The 15,526-nt window shown below is 39.8% G+C and overlaps 1 protein-coding gene across 2 annotated transcripts; it reads right to left on the bottom strand.

The window, feature by feature from the left end:
* Window positions 1–148: 148 nt before the first annotated feature.
* On the bottom strand, window positions 149–14,892 carry p4ha1b (prolyl 4-hydroxylase, alpha polypeptide I b). Of its 2 annotated transcripts, none has more exons than XM_051429367.1 (15): window positions 14,662–14,892; window positions 10,618–10,700; window positions 10,317–10,413; window positions 9,961–10,112; window positions 9,404–9,541; window positions 8,985–9,224; window positions 7,749–7,963; window positions 7,471–7,647; window positions 6,280–6,350; window positions 4,569–4,668; window positions 4,254–4,307; window positions 4,092–4,157; window positions 2,843–2,911; window positions 2,321–2,417; window positions 149–1,553 (listed from the first exon to the last, which is right to left on the bottom strand). In XM_051429367.1, exons 2-15 carry the CDS (start codon window positions 10,697–10,699, stop codon window positions 1,483–1,485), a joined length of 1,629 nt encoding a protein of 542 aa, XP_051285327.1. In that variant the 5' UTR covers window position 10,700; window positions 14,662–14,892; the 3' UTR covers window positions 149–1,482. The 2 variants fall into 2 exon arrangements, with proteins under 2 accessions (XP_051285327.1, XP_051285316.1); XM_051429356.1 differs by lacking the exon at window positions 6,280–6,350 and adding an exon at window positions 7,121–7,191 and having other exon boundaries at window positions 14,662–14,890.
* Between the last annotated feature and the right edge of the window lie 634 nt (window positions 14,893–15,526).

Genomic DNA, 15,526 nt, shown 5'->3' on the forward strand with positions numbered 1-15,526 from the left:
CACACACACAGAGAGAGACACACACACACACAGAGAGACACACACAGAGAGACACACACACACACACACACACACACACACACACACACACACACACACACACACACACACACACACACACACACACACACACACACACACACGACAATTTATTAACTTGAGATCAATAAAATAGTCTTTATTGTAGAAAAAAAAAACAACACAAAACTGGCTTGGGACATATAAATAATGTTTCTTCCTTGGAAGCCCATATATTCTAACACTGGTCACCACTAACACTGTTACAAGCCCCACCAGAATCATTCACTCTATAAAATAACAGGGTATTTAAACCTGTCATGGCACAATGTGGTGTATCCAGTACATGTTCTATTCGTTTTTGTTGCTCTGACAGCTGATGGTCACTCAGGATGAACAATTTGAACATGTTAAATATAAACACTAAACCTCTATGCAGAATTGGGATGTACGTCACTCTCTGTGTTCACTGTAAGTTTGCCCGTGCATTTGTACACACCTTATGTTCAACTACAATACATCTAACATCTAAATCTTAATAGTGTGACCATTCAAATGAGTAAAAAAAACACAGTTTGAGGCAGACCAACAAAGTGTGATATGTCAAAATGTACTGCACTTATGTCGGTTGCATCAGATGTGATTAGTTACACAACTTATAGGGAATAAAGTGTTATCTTCAACCAAACACTACCCTGGACTGCGGTCAGATTTCAACTTTTTATTTTGGACATTTTCTTATGTGCTGTGTGTCCTTTCATTCCTTCCACAGAGCACCTACTTTGGTTTTTGATTCTAGGTTATCGGAAGCATAGGTCGCTACCACATGTAAATAAAGAGAGAAATGCTGGGATCTTGCTGCATACCTATTGTAAAGTCAAATGCAAGGAAAGGTCACAATTAATAATAAGCCAGTTTGAGAAAAACAATTTTACTAAGAAATATTTTGCAGCCCTGTTGTTCAAAATGTAAAAAAAAAAAAAAAAAGAAGAATCCTTTAATTTTCCCAAAAACCACAGGCCCAAGTGCTCTGCTACTGAAATGAAAGGAATACAATTAACCAGACAAGTCTCTTAAAAAGCTGAACTGTCCCTTTAAGGTTCAAACAGGCAGGGCTGGTCCCTACAGTCACTACTGAAGGATAACCTCACCACAGAGCTAGAGTTCATACAGAGTGCAAAGAAGGACACATGGGAGTGAAAAGGGCACGAGTGTTTCTCAAAACCATCCAACAACCTTAAGAACGTGTTATCTCTCACAGCGATGTTAGTACTGTCCAAGGGGCTCGACATTAACCCAAACAATCTCAGGGCTCAGAGCATAACAGCTGGGGGAAAAAAGGGAGTGTTTGTAGTGAGGGAGTGAGCTATTTGGACCCCATGTATCATCTGTGATCTGCAGCAGTGTTCTTTGGTCCTGGGTGGTTCACAAGGAAGGGGAGAGAGGGGCAGGGAGGTTTTTCCATTATTCACTTTCACTGAGGCCACAAGGTCGCCGCCATTCCTGGCCTCGTTCATGGATCCATTTGTTTGATACTAAAACACAGAAAAAAAAAGATTATTGCATTACCATAATCTAGCCCTTTGATTACTTTAGACACAAAATGTTTACCTTATGTCTTCCTTTCTCTACGCACAAAAACGTTACCAAAATGGTGTACGCATATTTCCACACAGAAGTTGGGATTTATACAGAAATTATGTGCGGTAAAAAGTGTGTGTGAATTTCTACGCATGCTTTCACCCATGTGTAGAGCTGTGTGTTTTAAAAATGTTTTTCAGACACGAGAAACAGCAATGTCAGATGGTGAGATCATGAAATAAAGCTTAGTCCTCATGAAAAAAAACACATGAAATACAAAATGCACATAGATTAAACAGATTAAATATAAACGCACATCATGACCACATTTCAGGATTTGCGTGCCCCTAATTGATTGAAGCCTCTAGTTATTATTATTATTACCACTACAAGTATAGACAAGAATACTAAAACAAACTGGCTGGCCAACCGGACAACACGATTTCTCAAAAACAATAAGTGCTTCTTGGTGGATCGATATACAAATTAAACACAGACTCATAACACTGTTAATTCTATGTCATGTTTGTGTGACAGTATTTGCCGCACGGTTTTACATATCTGAATAGTTTAAGATAAGATATACCTTTATTATAACCCCATAGGAGAAATTCAAACCGAATGAAACTGGGTTAAACCACTTTGAAAATGAACCGATCTCATTAAATGAGATGTATTGGTGTGGATGGTTTTACAGGGAACCAGAAAAAGAGGAGCTCACCCCACTTGTTGCCGACCAACACTGGACAAGCTGCATGTCGGGTGCTGTAGTCTCCCTCCCCGCTGGCAAACAGATTGTACCAGAACACTGCGGTGCCCTGGAACACACACAAACAACAGACAACAGAGGTTAACAGTGTTGCAAACCCTCCAGGAATAGCCAGGAATCTCAGAACGCCACAGTCTGTCTCCTAAATTAATTTCCAAAGAAAGATTCTGAGAAGTATAAAATAAAACTTTGTTTCTGTAACAGGAATGAACAACACGTTGCTTATAGTACATGATCCGATTTTGCATGGAAATGTTACCCTAATTGAAGGTTGTGTTGTGTGTACTGAGTGCCCCTCACCGAGTCCCAAAAATAACAGGCACAGCATTTTGTACAATTATATTTTGTTATTTATTAATATTTTTACTGTGTACTATAATTCAAAACCAACAAAAACACCTGATAATCAGTTACAGCATTTAGTTGGTTATATAACACGTTTATTGTAATAAGTGGTAGAACATAAGCGGTTACCTTTTGGGGCCAAACTGCTGCACCAACATCTGGGAATACTGTGGCTCCACCAGCTGCTACATCACTCATCTACAACAGAAACCGAGAGGCAAAGAGAATTCAGTCTCTATCTGTTGTTTCAAATAATTCTGTCGTCCTACTAAATACATTTGTGGAAGCTCTAGGGTGATGTGACTGCAATAGTTACTATAAGATTGATTCCAGGGTGAAAAACACACATTTAATGATTCTGTATTTTCTCTCGCTTTCAACAGAAAATATCACTGGTTATATATTTTTTATATTTTCTTTCCCTATTCCAGCAAATCTAACATCCTCCCCACTGCATCATCATAGAAAGTCCTGCTTTAATTCAGATGTTATTTTTGTGACAGCAGAATTTTTGCACACTGGCCAACCCTGTAATCAGACATGATAGATAGTCCTCGTGTGTAATAACAGGGTGCCACCCTGAACGAAAAACCAAAGGTGAAAATTTATGGTGAGCTTCATTCACCCATTTCACTGGCTCAGTCTATATCTATCTTTTCTAACTACAGGGAATACATTTTACTCCACACCAGGTGAGAGAGTTTACTGTCCCACCTTGTTAAGGCCTCAATTTTATTAAACCTACCCTCAACATTGATAGGTTAAAACTAATCAGACTCCTTCAGTCACTATAAATAACTAACTCTAACTCTAACTCTGCAAGGGCCCTGTGCTTTTTTCACCAGTAATGTAATGTAGATTATTAATGGCTGTATCTTTTACTGGTATATGCTGTAAAAGTCCTTAAAAGAAGTTCATACATGTATATAACGAGTGTGTGATTGAGTGTTATCTGTACAAAAATTGATACAGTACTTGGGCAGGCACTTGGTTATCTTGCAATCTAGACTCATGCGACAGTATTCTTTCACATAATTTTCCATAGAATGTTTTAAAGTTTATACAAATTGTTTATTTCACACTTTATTGTGTATTTTCTGTTTCTGCTTGTGCTGCTTAATGATTCCTATAATGAGTGAACTATATTTATGGCTGGACCATTACTTCATTATGTCATTTTATACATATAGTTCATCATGAGATATGTGAAAAAAATAGACTAGAACTTAAAATAACATTCTGTGGGTTTGAACAGTGATTATTCTCACAAGATGCATTTGTGAAAACAGACCCACCAGCATTTCTGACACGGTTGAAGAAGGTTTGGTCACTGTATACATTGAATTTAAAGTTAACAACATTGGAAGAGTTTACTCACGTAGAAGAGCCATGTTGCTATGCGGTTCCCAGTGCCAAGCTCTTTAAAGGCATCTGGCTCATCTTTCTGTGGCGAGAGACAACATCAGATTGTTCCGACATATTAACACAAACGTGCTGCGTTTATAGAAATTACACCGTGTAAATCAACAAAGGGGCTTACCCTTCCAAAGTCAAAGTGAGGTTCGTATTGACCTCCAACACCATAATTTGCAACCTACAGAGATGAAATATAATGTGAGTCTCTCACAGACTGTACAAATCAGGACACACACACACACACACACACACACACACACACACACACACACACACACAGAGGGGCAGGGGGATTATTGATAGAAATTATTTTTACATTTATATAAGGAATGTTAATTCAGTAAAGTTTTGCCTTGTAAAAAATAAAATACAAATCAAAGAAGAAGAAAAACACTGTGTTTAATGTCCACAACATTCAACTATTGAACCAACTCCTTACCTGCAGCTCTTCTGCAGTGTCCATTTCCAGCCCTGTGAGATCTTCAATTCTCTGGTTGATCTTGTCAATCATTGGATCTTCATAGGCAGTGAGCCAAGCACTGGAATACAGGAGGAAAAGCAGAGCGATTGAGAAAGAAGAGGAACATGCTATACAATGTGTCAGTGAGACACATGTTTGTCCACTAGATGGCAGTAAAGATTTATTCTTAAAAGGCAACAGAAAGACATGTCATGCTAAAAACGTGCTATTAAAAGCTTAGAAAGTGAAGTTGGGCTTTACAATCAGATGACAGAAAAGGGAAGTGGAGGTATGAAGAAAATGAAAAATAGAAAACCAGCCCAAGATTCAGAATCTCCAATCAGCTCAGGGTAACGTCGGCTTGTTCTGAAACTATGTGTGCACGTGAAAATGTTGAAATTTTCGTACAAGAGTCTGGTTGAGGACTAGGTCAAAATATTTTCATGGATGTAACTTTTCTGACACTACTCGCCTTTAATACTCTCACTCACTCTCACACGCCAGTCTAAGAGAAGGCCCTTGATAAAATGGCACACCTGTAGCTCTACAGACCACATCATAAAATTTAAACGAGCATTTTGTCTGGTTAATGTGTTAAAAGGAAACAGTATCCACATAAACTGTAAAACCATGCATAAAATATTACGATAGAACTGAAGATACAATTTATATTAAGTTACCAACACATGTGATGTGGGTCAACAAAGACAGAATCAATTGCTTTTAACACACTGTCAGATTTAGGGGATTTTAACACATACCCCCCACAGTCTCATGGATGTGTATGGGAGTGTGATGACTCATCTTTTTTATTGAGTAATATTCAGACTCAGAAAAAAAAAAAAAGTACTATTTTTGAAGGGATCCTGGGCCAAAAGTGAGACTTTTTCCCCCCTGATGTGCTTTGCAGCCAGTTCAGAGGGCGGTCAAACTCCATCTGTCTGTTCTTTTTATCTCTTAATGTTCACTGAATTTGGAAATACATGCTGGCTAACACGTACACATACAAAAACATCAAAAAGGGACACCACACCCTTGTACGCACACTCTTAAACATTAATTACCAAGAACAGAAAAACCAAAGAAACTTGGGGGTTTTGGTGGCATGTTAACCCGGCTATTTTTAGGGTTCATGCTTACAGCTATATTTACAATAGACAATATGTCATAACTAACAAAGCAGAACTCTCTTTCTACATATTTGAAGCATATATCTGTGTTTTTAAGCATCCAGACTTAGAAGTTTCCTAATGTCTAATGCTGATATGGAAGTTAAAGAAGCATAGTAAAATCGCAGCAGCTGTAATGAGCTCATATGAGAATGTGATTCAGAATTATTCCTGGAAAGCGCAATGGGGAATAGAGATTCAGTGCTCTGGATCTCAAATAACCTGGGAAGGATTGCTGGGGGAAAGAAAAGAGCTTGTGACCATGCAGTTTCATGGAAGTCTCTAAATCACTGGGTAAACTGAAAGAACAAAGAATATTTCAGCTATGCCAAAAACCAACAGCAGAGGATTGTTCAGCTTAGTTTGAAATGTATTTTATCTCAATTTCAAGTTTTCACCAAATGAAATCCTTTAGTGTTGGTTTTCCAGCTGTAGCTAAACATTTTAATTTTTTTTTCCATGGTTTACTGGGTGCATGAGTGTTTCAGGGGAAGGCACTGTCATAACCTGTTACCCCTTACCTCTTGGAGACTCTGTAATGGGCCGTAGTAAGTTTCCCAGTTTGTGGGTCATGCACCGTGGCTCGCCTTAACTACAGTAGTTTCCCCAGCAGAAGGACACGGAGGTTGAGGAACAGGTGAAACAAAAAGGAAAGAAAAATAGGACGATGGAATGTGATACACACAAGAGGACGAATGGAAAGTAAGTGGAGAAAAGAGGGAGAGAAAAGACAGGCAGAACTGGTCACTAGTTGTCAATTTTATTCTTAAGAAGGGTCAAGAGAGTGTTTCATGAGGCAATGCTAGAAAACAAATTTCCATTTTAAAATAAAAAAATATACCAGTAGGGAATAAATGAGTGCCCCTGATACACCTCTTGGCTCACAAAAAGCAACTATGTTAATATCAACTAGTCCAAAACGTAACACATTTTCTCCCTCTTCCATCTACCTGTGTTACCTTTCTGTAGCAGGCTCCTGAGCAGAAACATATCCACAACAGAGCCTCAAAAAACTAGATGTACATTAGCTCTAGGAATGCATTTCCTTTTTTCTCTCATTTCTGTGTCACTGGAAAGCATCACGAGATGATATATTTACATGGAACATGCTTTATAAACAAATAATATTCTACAAATGTGTATATGCTGTGTAAATATTTGATCATTCTCAGCTGGATCCTGTCTTTCAGCTCAGGAGCCTTTAAGCTTTGGAAGGGTGCAGAAATTGAGTTAAACGTATGGATGGGAATACAGAGGAGAAATGATGAATTCTTAAGGGAAAAGGGTGAAGAATATCCCACTTTCTCCCTCTCAGCTCTCCCCTATATCCTCTGTTCTTGGCGGCTCCTGGCTAAGCCTTACCTTTTGCTGATCCGGTATGGAGCTGTCTCCAGCACTCCTGTGATGGGGTTGGAGATGGTGGCCCTGCGTAGCTGTGAAGCCAGGGACATGATTTACCCACACAGATGCAGACACATAGACACACACACACAAAGATGTGTGTGCCTGTGTGCTTGCCTAACTAGCAGCATCACACCAGCCAGCCTCACAGCTTTGACCTCCCACCCCTCATCACAATTAACCACATAACAGACACTGAAAAAGGCCTAACGAATGTTCCTACTAGATCACATTAAAACAGTAAAAGTGACCGATATAGCTTTATACATGCATCATATGGCATCATGGGAGCAGTACTGAGAATTGCTTACTCGTGGCTTTGCCAGTTGCTTGACCCTCTCAATTTCTTTGTCGGAGATGATGTCAAGGTAGCGGACGATGTAGGGGCGGTCCCACTCGTCTTGCTGTTTGGCGGGTGCCAGCACATACATGGGGTTGTGATTGTTGTCATGGTAACGACAGAACAGCCGGCTCCACCTGCGCGGGGTCTTATTGAGACAATAGGAAGGCAGGGTACAAAAGTGTTGAAACTGATGTGTATTTTCTATGTTAGAAATTGTGTTTTTGCGCATCTCTTTGTCTTCCTTACCATTCTGTTGCCCTCCCCACGACAAAGCATCTCGTACTTCTTCCTCTCTGGGATCAAATGATTGGAGACTTTTTTGGGCTTCTTCCGCTTTTCAGCTGTTTCTTTTTTCCCTGGCTCCTTCTGTTTATGACTTACATCCTCCGCAGCGTTTTTCTGCTTCTCCAACTGGAACTCAAAGTACTTCAGGTTGCCTTTGGCCCGCTGGTGCTCTGGGTCTGAGAGAATAATAGTGGTGATTACAAACAGTGATGACTGCAGCAATGTCACCTAAGAATATCACAGCCCCGTAATCAAAATAACTGAGCTTCCAACATGACATGATTATGTGCTATTTATTCAGTCTGACCTTATCCAGTTCTCAGAAACAAGATGGACAAACAGAGCGAATTAATTCAGAGGCTCATTTGGGGGGAAAATGTGAGATAACAAGGTCACCAGAACACTGTTTCACAATGACTTGAAATGTATTGCTGCAGTATTACTAATTATTAATCAAGAATAAATGCGTTGGGTTAGAAAGTGTGAAGTGAATTCCACTACACCAATCACCAACTCGGCAAACTGGTCCACCAGCTACAAAAACCGAAATGTTGTGATCCAATCTAAATGGATGCAGGTTCTACAATTATTCACTGTCAAATGAATAAAACACATAAACCAAGACCTCTCTGATTACCCTTAAATCACTACCATCAATTAAAAAAAGGAGACAAATGGAACAAAAGTCAAACATCAATAATAGTCCACATCCACATAACGTCTATCCACACCTCTGAATGGCCCTGCACAGGAGGATTTTTTGCTTCATGCCAATTATTAAAACAGATTTAAATTAGAACAATATTTAAATATAGGTGGTAAACATAGCATACTGTTTCGGGACAGAACTTAACAGACTAATAATGGCATAGATGTTTTGACCTAACCATGGTAATGGACTTTTTTTGTTGGTGTGGCTTGGAAATGTCAGGTTCCCCTCTGTTTACTATGTCATTCAGTCCACACAGTGTCATTTGCTGCTTCATTTATCTTTCTTAGTAATGCATTTGTTTGTTTGGTAACATTAAGCTTATTTACACAATTTAACAGTTTTATCTAATGAAGAAAAAAAGAAAAGTGCACAGATTATGAATCTATCAGATGTTCATGTGGCATTATTTACCTTGAGCAGAAATTTTAGAATTCAAAATGACATCGTCACATTGCAAAACTTTTCAGTAGTGTGGAGGGACTCACCCAGTTCAAGCAGCCTCTTGGTGTACTCCAGGGCTCGCTCTATCTCCCCCTGCTGGTAGATGGAATAGCTGAGGTAGTCGAGCACTGTCACCTTATCTATGGTGGACTCCTCTCCCTGATCAAGCTGTTTCAGGGCCTGGGCCATCCACAGCTCGGTGTGGTAGTAATCAACATCAGAGTAGGCGATTTTCCCCAGCTCGTAACAGTCATCCACTGTCATTAGGCTCTTGTGTTTCACTCCTAGTATGCAGCGGATACAGGACATTGGCATAGAATAAAACTGAACAACTTCTTCATATAACATAGAAAAACTACAATCCCCACATGGTCTGCTATTTACTGTTCATATCTGTTCATTTTAATGCATCCTAAAAAACAGAGAAACAAGATATAGGTATGTACTGATTTAAGGCCTTTACCTGGTAGGTCTCCTGTAGAGATGGTGTTGGCATCCAGTCTGTAAGTGTCTTGTAACCGGAGGAGAGCTTTGGCAGCCCCAGTCTGGTCCTCATCTGTGGGGAAGTACTGTCTCTGGATGGTCAGGTTGGAAATAAATCCTGAAAGACAGACGGGAAAGGACAGAGAAAGATATAGTAGGATGATTCTGTATGGGATACATTACAACCACATAAGTGGACAATAAATACTCTCTCCTAACGGTGAGTGAGATTGCCTAGAGTGACTTCTTGAGTGAGAGAATTATAGTTATATTAAGTCAGACAACGCTCTCTTCAACCTCAGTAACTCAAGTTAAGGGGATTGAGGCACTTGATTGCTACTAAAATATATTGAGCATGAATGAGCAGCATAGTACTCCGGTAAATAAGAAAACACATGCAGCTTTACCTGGAAGAATGAAGTCATTTGTCTGTTTTGGCAAACAAACATCCCTGCACCGTCAATCCCAGGAAATCTATAGAAAGACCTGCACCAGGCTAATGCCTGATAGTATTAGAAAATCCTTCTTTTTCCATACCATCAGTGGTGTCACTGAGCACAAGGCTCTCCAGGTCGCCCCACTCGGTGTTCAGCCTCTTCATCAGTTTGAAGGCATTGACAGGGTGCCCCAAGAAGCCCTCGGGGTCCTGTGTGGCTGCTGCTGATAATGAATCCAACTTTTCAGCCCACCTATAACAGAGATGGTAATATGGAGTTAAGCAAATAGCTTAAACTTGATTCACAAGCAAAAATAAGTCACCATTAATATTATTGGCAGAATAGTGTGTAATGCAGGTGCTTGCGTAAGTGTCCACTTGACTGCACGTGTATGGTGTTGTGTGCTTGAGTGCATGTCTGTAAATCAATCCTGTAACTTTGTGTCCACACACTCACCTTTTGACGCGCTCAAGCTTGTTCTCCTCTGCTCTGATGTAGTCCTTTAGAGAGGTGACAAGGTCTTTTTCTGTGTATAACAGATCTGTCATCTGGCCTGAGGAATACAAATCAGACAGGGTGAACATCAATACTCCAATGACAAATTACACAGGGCATTAAAAGATCCTACAATGGCATGACATTTTTTGCTTCCATATGAGTGGTAAAACATGAAAAATATAAAAAACATAATAACTGAGGTCAGCAGGGGAACCTATTATTTACAACATAAGTACTATACGTTGCTTTGCGGGTTTACCTGTGGAGGTGAAGAAGTCATTGTGGGCCGAGAGCGACTGCAGGCAGCTGAGCAACAATAAACACCAAAACGGTAGCTCCATCCTGCAGAAAGAGTGAGAGAATTATGTTGTTCAATGCATGTTTTTTTTCCATTAAAATTAATTGACCATGCCCACTGACTCTGCTAAATATTTATTTTATATCTGCCGATATCCTGACTGATCTCTGCCCTGCATAATGACCACTGCATAACTATTGACAAACCGTGTTGACTCCTCTCAAGGCTCTGTGTGATCTATCATCTTGTTGCCCTCCTTACCTTCCTCCAGTGCTGCTCCAGCTGAATTCAAAACCTGTTTTTTAGCACCATTTCAGACCAGATTATCCACAGACAAACTGGGCGTAGTTTAACTTTCCCATTGTCCAGAGAAACTGGGGCATTCTTTCTGGCATGTTGCTGTCAAGTGAGCAGAAGTCAGCAGCAGTTTTTTAAAACTATCTGCATAGTTAATTATTATTAGGGTTAAGTGGGAAATAGTGTTTTCTGTTTTGTGATTTGGATGAACTGACCATTTAGGAAACATAGAGAAAAATGTGTGTTGGAAAATATATATTCAGATGCAACTAGAAGTAAAGCAAAAAGACTAATCAAAGCATTGGAATTAAGTAGGTGGGAGAATCTCCTCAAATCCATTTAGAAGTGCAGCCTCGCAACCACCACACAAAGCCAAAAATAATTCTGTGGCTGCTGTCACCATGTCCGGTTTGGCTTTGGAGTTGGCACAGCCATAACTATTACAGGGCTTCTGGCCTGTAAGGAGTGGCACTGTGATCTTTCTACCCATACAGACAGAAATGAGAAGAGAACAAAGACAGACTAGCAGGAAGAAGAAATGTGCAAGCACAAAGGAAGGTGTGAATGACTTATGAATGAATAAATTATTTATATACTGTAGTTGAAACTGGGCAGCAGCAGATAATCTGCTAGCCTAGGACAATGACATCTTTGTTATTTGAAATGTGTAATTTAAAAAGAAAATGCATCTGGATTTGGATCCAGATCAATAAACCCACAACAATGGACATCATGGGATACGTGTATCCTGATCTGCACAAAAAACACATCACTTATCCTTTGGCCAATGATCTATCTTTCCACAAATCTTAATATAAATTTGCTGGAAAATGTTGGAGATATTCTGTTAAACTAACAAACAAACAGGACTGAAAGTATGGCAAAAGCTGGACCTTGCTGAACCTCCGTGTAGCTCTTTGTGATAAAAAATGCTTCCAATTCCACCAACAAAAGAAGTACTCATGGAGGACGGTGGTGGAAAGAAAATATTCCAACACAAGTCTGAAGCTCTGTATATGGAAATCATAGTGTTATAAAACAAACAATTAATCAAGGAAATAATTGGAAGATTAATGGATAATGGAAATATCATTAGTTGCAGCCCTACCTTGATGATGTTTCTAGATTTCTTCTAATTTAAATTAGCTGCTTTTCTTCAGAAATACTTAATCAACCTCTGCCTTTGGTAGAGGGATAAAGGGGGCTCTGAACACAAACAGATGTTTAATTTCCAATATCTTTCTCGACTGTATAAAAGCTGAATATGGACTGAAATGTATGGTTGTAGTTTTTTTTTAAATAAAGGCATAAATACAAGAGGTGTACATACCTACTTGTACACATGAGAACATGTGCAAATACTCTCATACACCTTCAGGCTTGCTACACACACATTTACTCACATAAACCCAGTGGCAAAGTAAAGGTCATGCATGAAAGGTGCATCTATGCAGATTTGTAATGCCTTTCACTAAGAGACAACAGGCCCAGGCAGGTTCTGACTTTGCCACATGGACAACCCTGCCAGCGAAAGAATTACCTTATATGACATTTCAATTTAGCTCAGCAGCAGGCAGCAGAGAGGAAGGGAAATAAGTCTGACAGAGCTCTTTGTATTTGATTAAAGCAAAATTAAAAGACATTAAATGCAAATCTAAGTATATTTAAGTAGAAACTGCGTGGCAAGATGCAAATTACCATTATCCCTGACTGTTACTACTGTATTTCCAGAATAAGTGGTGCCACTCAGTCCAAAATACCATAAATATGCCTCTGCCACACTGAGAGTTCCAGGATGAAAGCTCAGCATAATGTAATTATTGTAATGATAGGGTGACAGCTACTGCGCCTCTCTTGTTATAATGTTGTAGAAGTGCAATGTCAAGATTAAAGCTGTAAGTATAACAGTTATCATTTAAATCTAGGTGTCAGGCCACACATGAAAGTGAGTGGTAGTGAGAGTGTGCATACGTACATATGTGTACATGACATTTGATGACTCCAAAACATTCCTGATGCACCAATTAACCTGCTAGACACTTGAGAGGCAGTTTGTCAGAGAGCTAGTTTGCAAACAATTTCCCTGAAAAAGATTTTTTTTTCTTCTGACCTTCTGAAAATATGTGTAAATTGGGCTGCTTTCTGTTCAGACATGTTCATTAGGAGACCCTTTTTTTGAACCTCACAGCCTTATGTAAATTGTGGGAAAATAAGATCACAGAGCTCCCATTAACAGACACTAATAGATACCGAGTTGTGATGTTCACTGCATTCCAGGAGTTATTAATGTACTGATTTACTGTTTTCCTGTCACTTCTTCTGTTTCCTACTTTGCCTAAAATGACTTTCGACAAACCCCCAAGGCCAGGACTGAACCAGTTGCTTTCACTTGTGGAATTTAAATGAAGGAGAAAAGAAGTAGCAAAACAACAGAAATACTTTTTTCTTGGCGGAAAAGCTAAACCGCATTTTCAAAATATGATATTTCAAAATGGTGAATGTCTGAAGAAGCCTTGATTTAAAAAAAAAAGAAAAAACACATAAGAACCAAAGAAGCTGTGAATAAAAACCCAATTGTTGGTGATGTCACAAAGATGTATCCACAGTAAAATTATAGCCTCTAGTATCTATCACAAAAATATAGTATTATATCACAAAAAAAGTGGAAATCCCTACAGCATTAACAACTTGAGTAAAAAGACCATTTAAAATAAGAGTGAAATACTAATTTCTGAATGAACTGTGTAAGCCTCACTGCAACCAGCACAGTAATGAACCAATGTAAGACTACTCCTCTCATTCTGCATTGTATTCTAGCAGCTTCTTCGCCTCATCTCAACTATCTTATCCAAGTTTTACAGGGAGTGAAGCTGTGGAGTCAGATAACACAGGATGTGGATGGAAGAGGACTGCCACGTCTTCGCCCCTCCCCGCCGGGGGAAACTCATGTGAGGACTGAGCAGCATTCAATGGAGTCAGACTCACTTTACCTGCAGTAACCCGTCAGTAACCCCCGCAAACTGAATGACAAGATGGCCTTCAGTCATTTCAAGAGGGCAGCTGCTGCTGTTTGATTACCCCCAAACGAGTTTGGATAATTAGCTAACCAACCCGAATATAACGTAAAAATAAAGTTTCAAGTGGATATTAGCCTTTTTTTCCCATCTTTTTTTTAACACAGTGGCTGCCTGACATGTATACTATGGCAGACAATGTGACCGTGTATGTCCAAAATCTCTTAAACAAATAAAATCTGTACATATAAAGCAGTTATGGAGGCAGCAGCATCCCACGCTGCATTGCACTGGAATTCCATAACATTGACGCTAACCTGCTTTCATTAGGGGGGGGACTCTTCTTTTCTCGCTATTTTCGACTTGGACTGACTGAATTTTTACTGACTGTCATTTTACCTCCCTGTTAACCGCTTCAGCCTCGTCATATTCTCAAACACCATCACATACATCAAAGTTTTCATCCAGGTTAGCTGGTTTTCAGCTAGCTTAGCTGGCTAACTTAAGTTAATGGAATAACAGAGAGAAGTTCGCAGTGATTAACGGTCGCAACTGAAAACGCAAAATACGGTTTAAAAAAAAACACACCCCCATAACTGCTGGTTGACATAGCAACGTGAAAAGTCTACAAAGTTCTTTTTAATTCAAGACTATCTTTATACAGTATTATCTGATTCAGGTGGTCAATATTCACCCTAACGAGAGCAACCTGTGTCCCCGGTATTCGGCTCCTCTGAAGACTCAACTCAGGCGGACTCGGCGCAGTTGTCGGTCAGAAGATGAGTCTGTCCGGTGCTTCGTCCTATCCGTGATGTTTCGGTGCACTCTTGGCCATCTGGTGGTTAGGGCTGGCTTTCTAAGAGCCTGAGTCTGAATGCTACGTGCAGATTCTCACATGCATACAGCCTCCTGCTACTAGAGACTTTAGGGGTTGTCGTTTGTAAATTGCTAGGGGAGGTGTCTAGTTGTCTTGACCCGTGTGGTGAGGCAGACACGGATGAGTATTTTGGGTTTTAATGTTGCTTTAAAAATTGCGTCTACTAGCTCAATGCACCCCCTCTGCCACGTGTTGAATTTTGTTGGAAATCTCAGATGTGCTTTCTTGTTTTTCTTTAGTCCATGCTGCAGTGTGCACCATTTAAAAATCACTTTTTTTTAACTATATATATTCATTGATATAAAGCTTTTGACAAGGCATGTACGATAGGTTGAAGATCCCCATTCAAAACTGATGTTGTGTGTGGTTTTTGCAGTGTTTAACTCGGCCAAACTAACTACTGTTCACCATTTTCACCTGCAGTCTCCTCTTCCCATTTCTCCCACATTCCAGAAAATTCCTCCCTCCCAACCAAAAAGTGTGACTGGAGGGAAGGAATTCCTGCTGCATGCTACTGAGTTCAACAGGGTGGAGCTAAGAGTGTGTATGTGTGTATGTGTGTGTGTGTGTGTGTGAGAGTGAGAGAGAGAGAGAGAGAGAGAGAGAGAGAGAGAGAGAGAGAGAGTCAGTAGCACTGTAGCTGTTAACGTGACTGCACTATTTCTTAGATGCCAGATGCAAC

Source organism: Dicentrarchus labrax, unplaced genomic scaffold, assembly GCF_905237075.1.
Source record: "Dicentrarchus labrax unplaced genomic scaffold, dlabrax2021, whole genome shotgun sequence".
Lineage (NCBI taxonomy): Eukaryota > Metazoa > Chordata > Actinopteri > Moronidae > Dicentrarchus > Dicentrarchus labrax.

What these genes read in the sequence shown, in the direction of transcription:
- p4ha1b (XM_051429367.1), bottom strand. Translation starts at nt 10,699, where the DNA reads ATGGAGCTACCGTTTTGGTGTTTATTGTTGCTCAGCTGCCTGCAGTCG. An exon ending in CATTACAGAGTCTCCAAGAG is followed by an intron (nt 4,669 to 6,279) that starts GTAAGGGGTAAC and finishes CCTGTATTCCAG; the next exon opens with TGCTTGGCTCACTGCCTATG. An exon ending in GTTGGTCGGCAACAAGTGGG is followed by an intron (nt 1,554 to 2,320) that starts GTGAGCTCCTCT and finishes TCTGTGTTTTAG; the next exon opens with TATCAAACAAATGGATCCAT.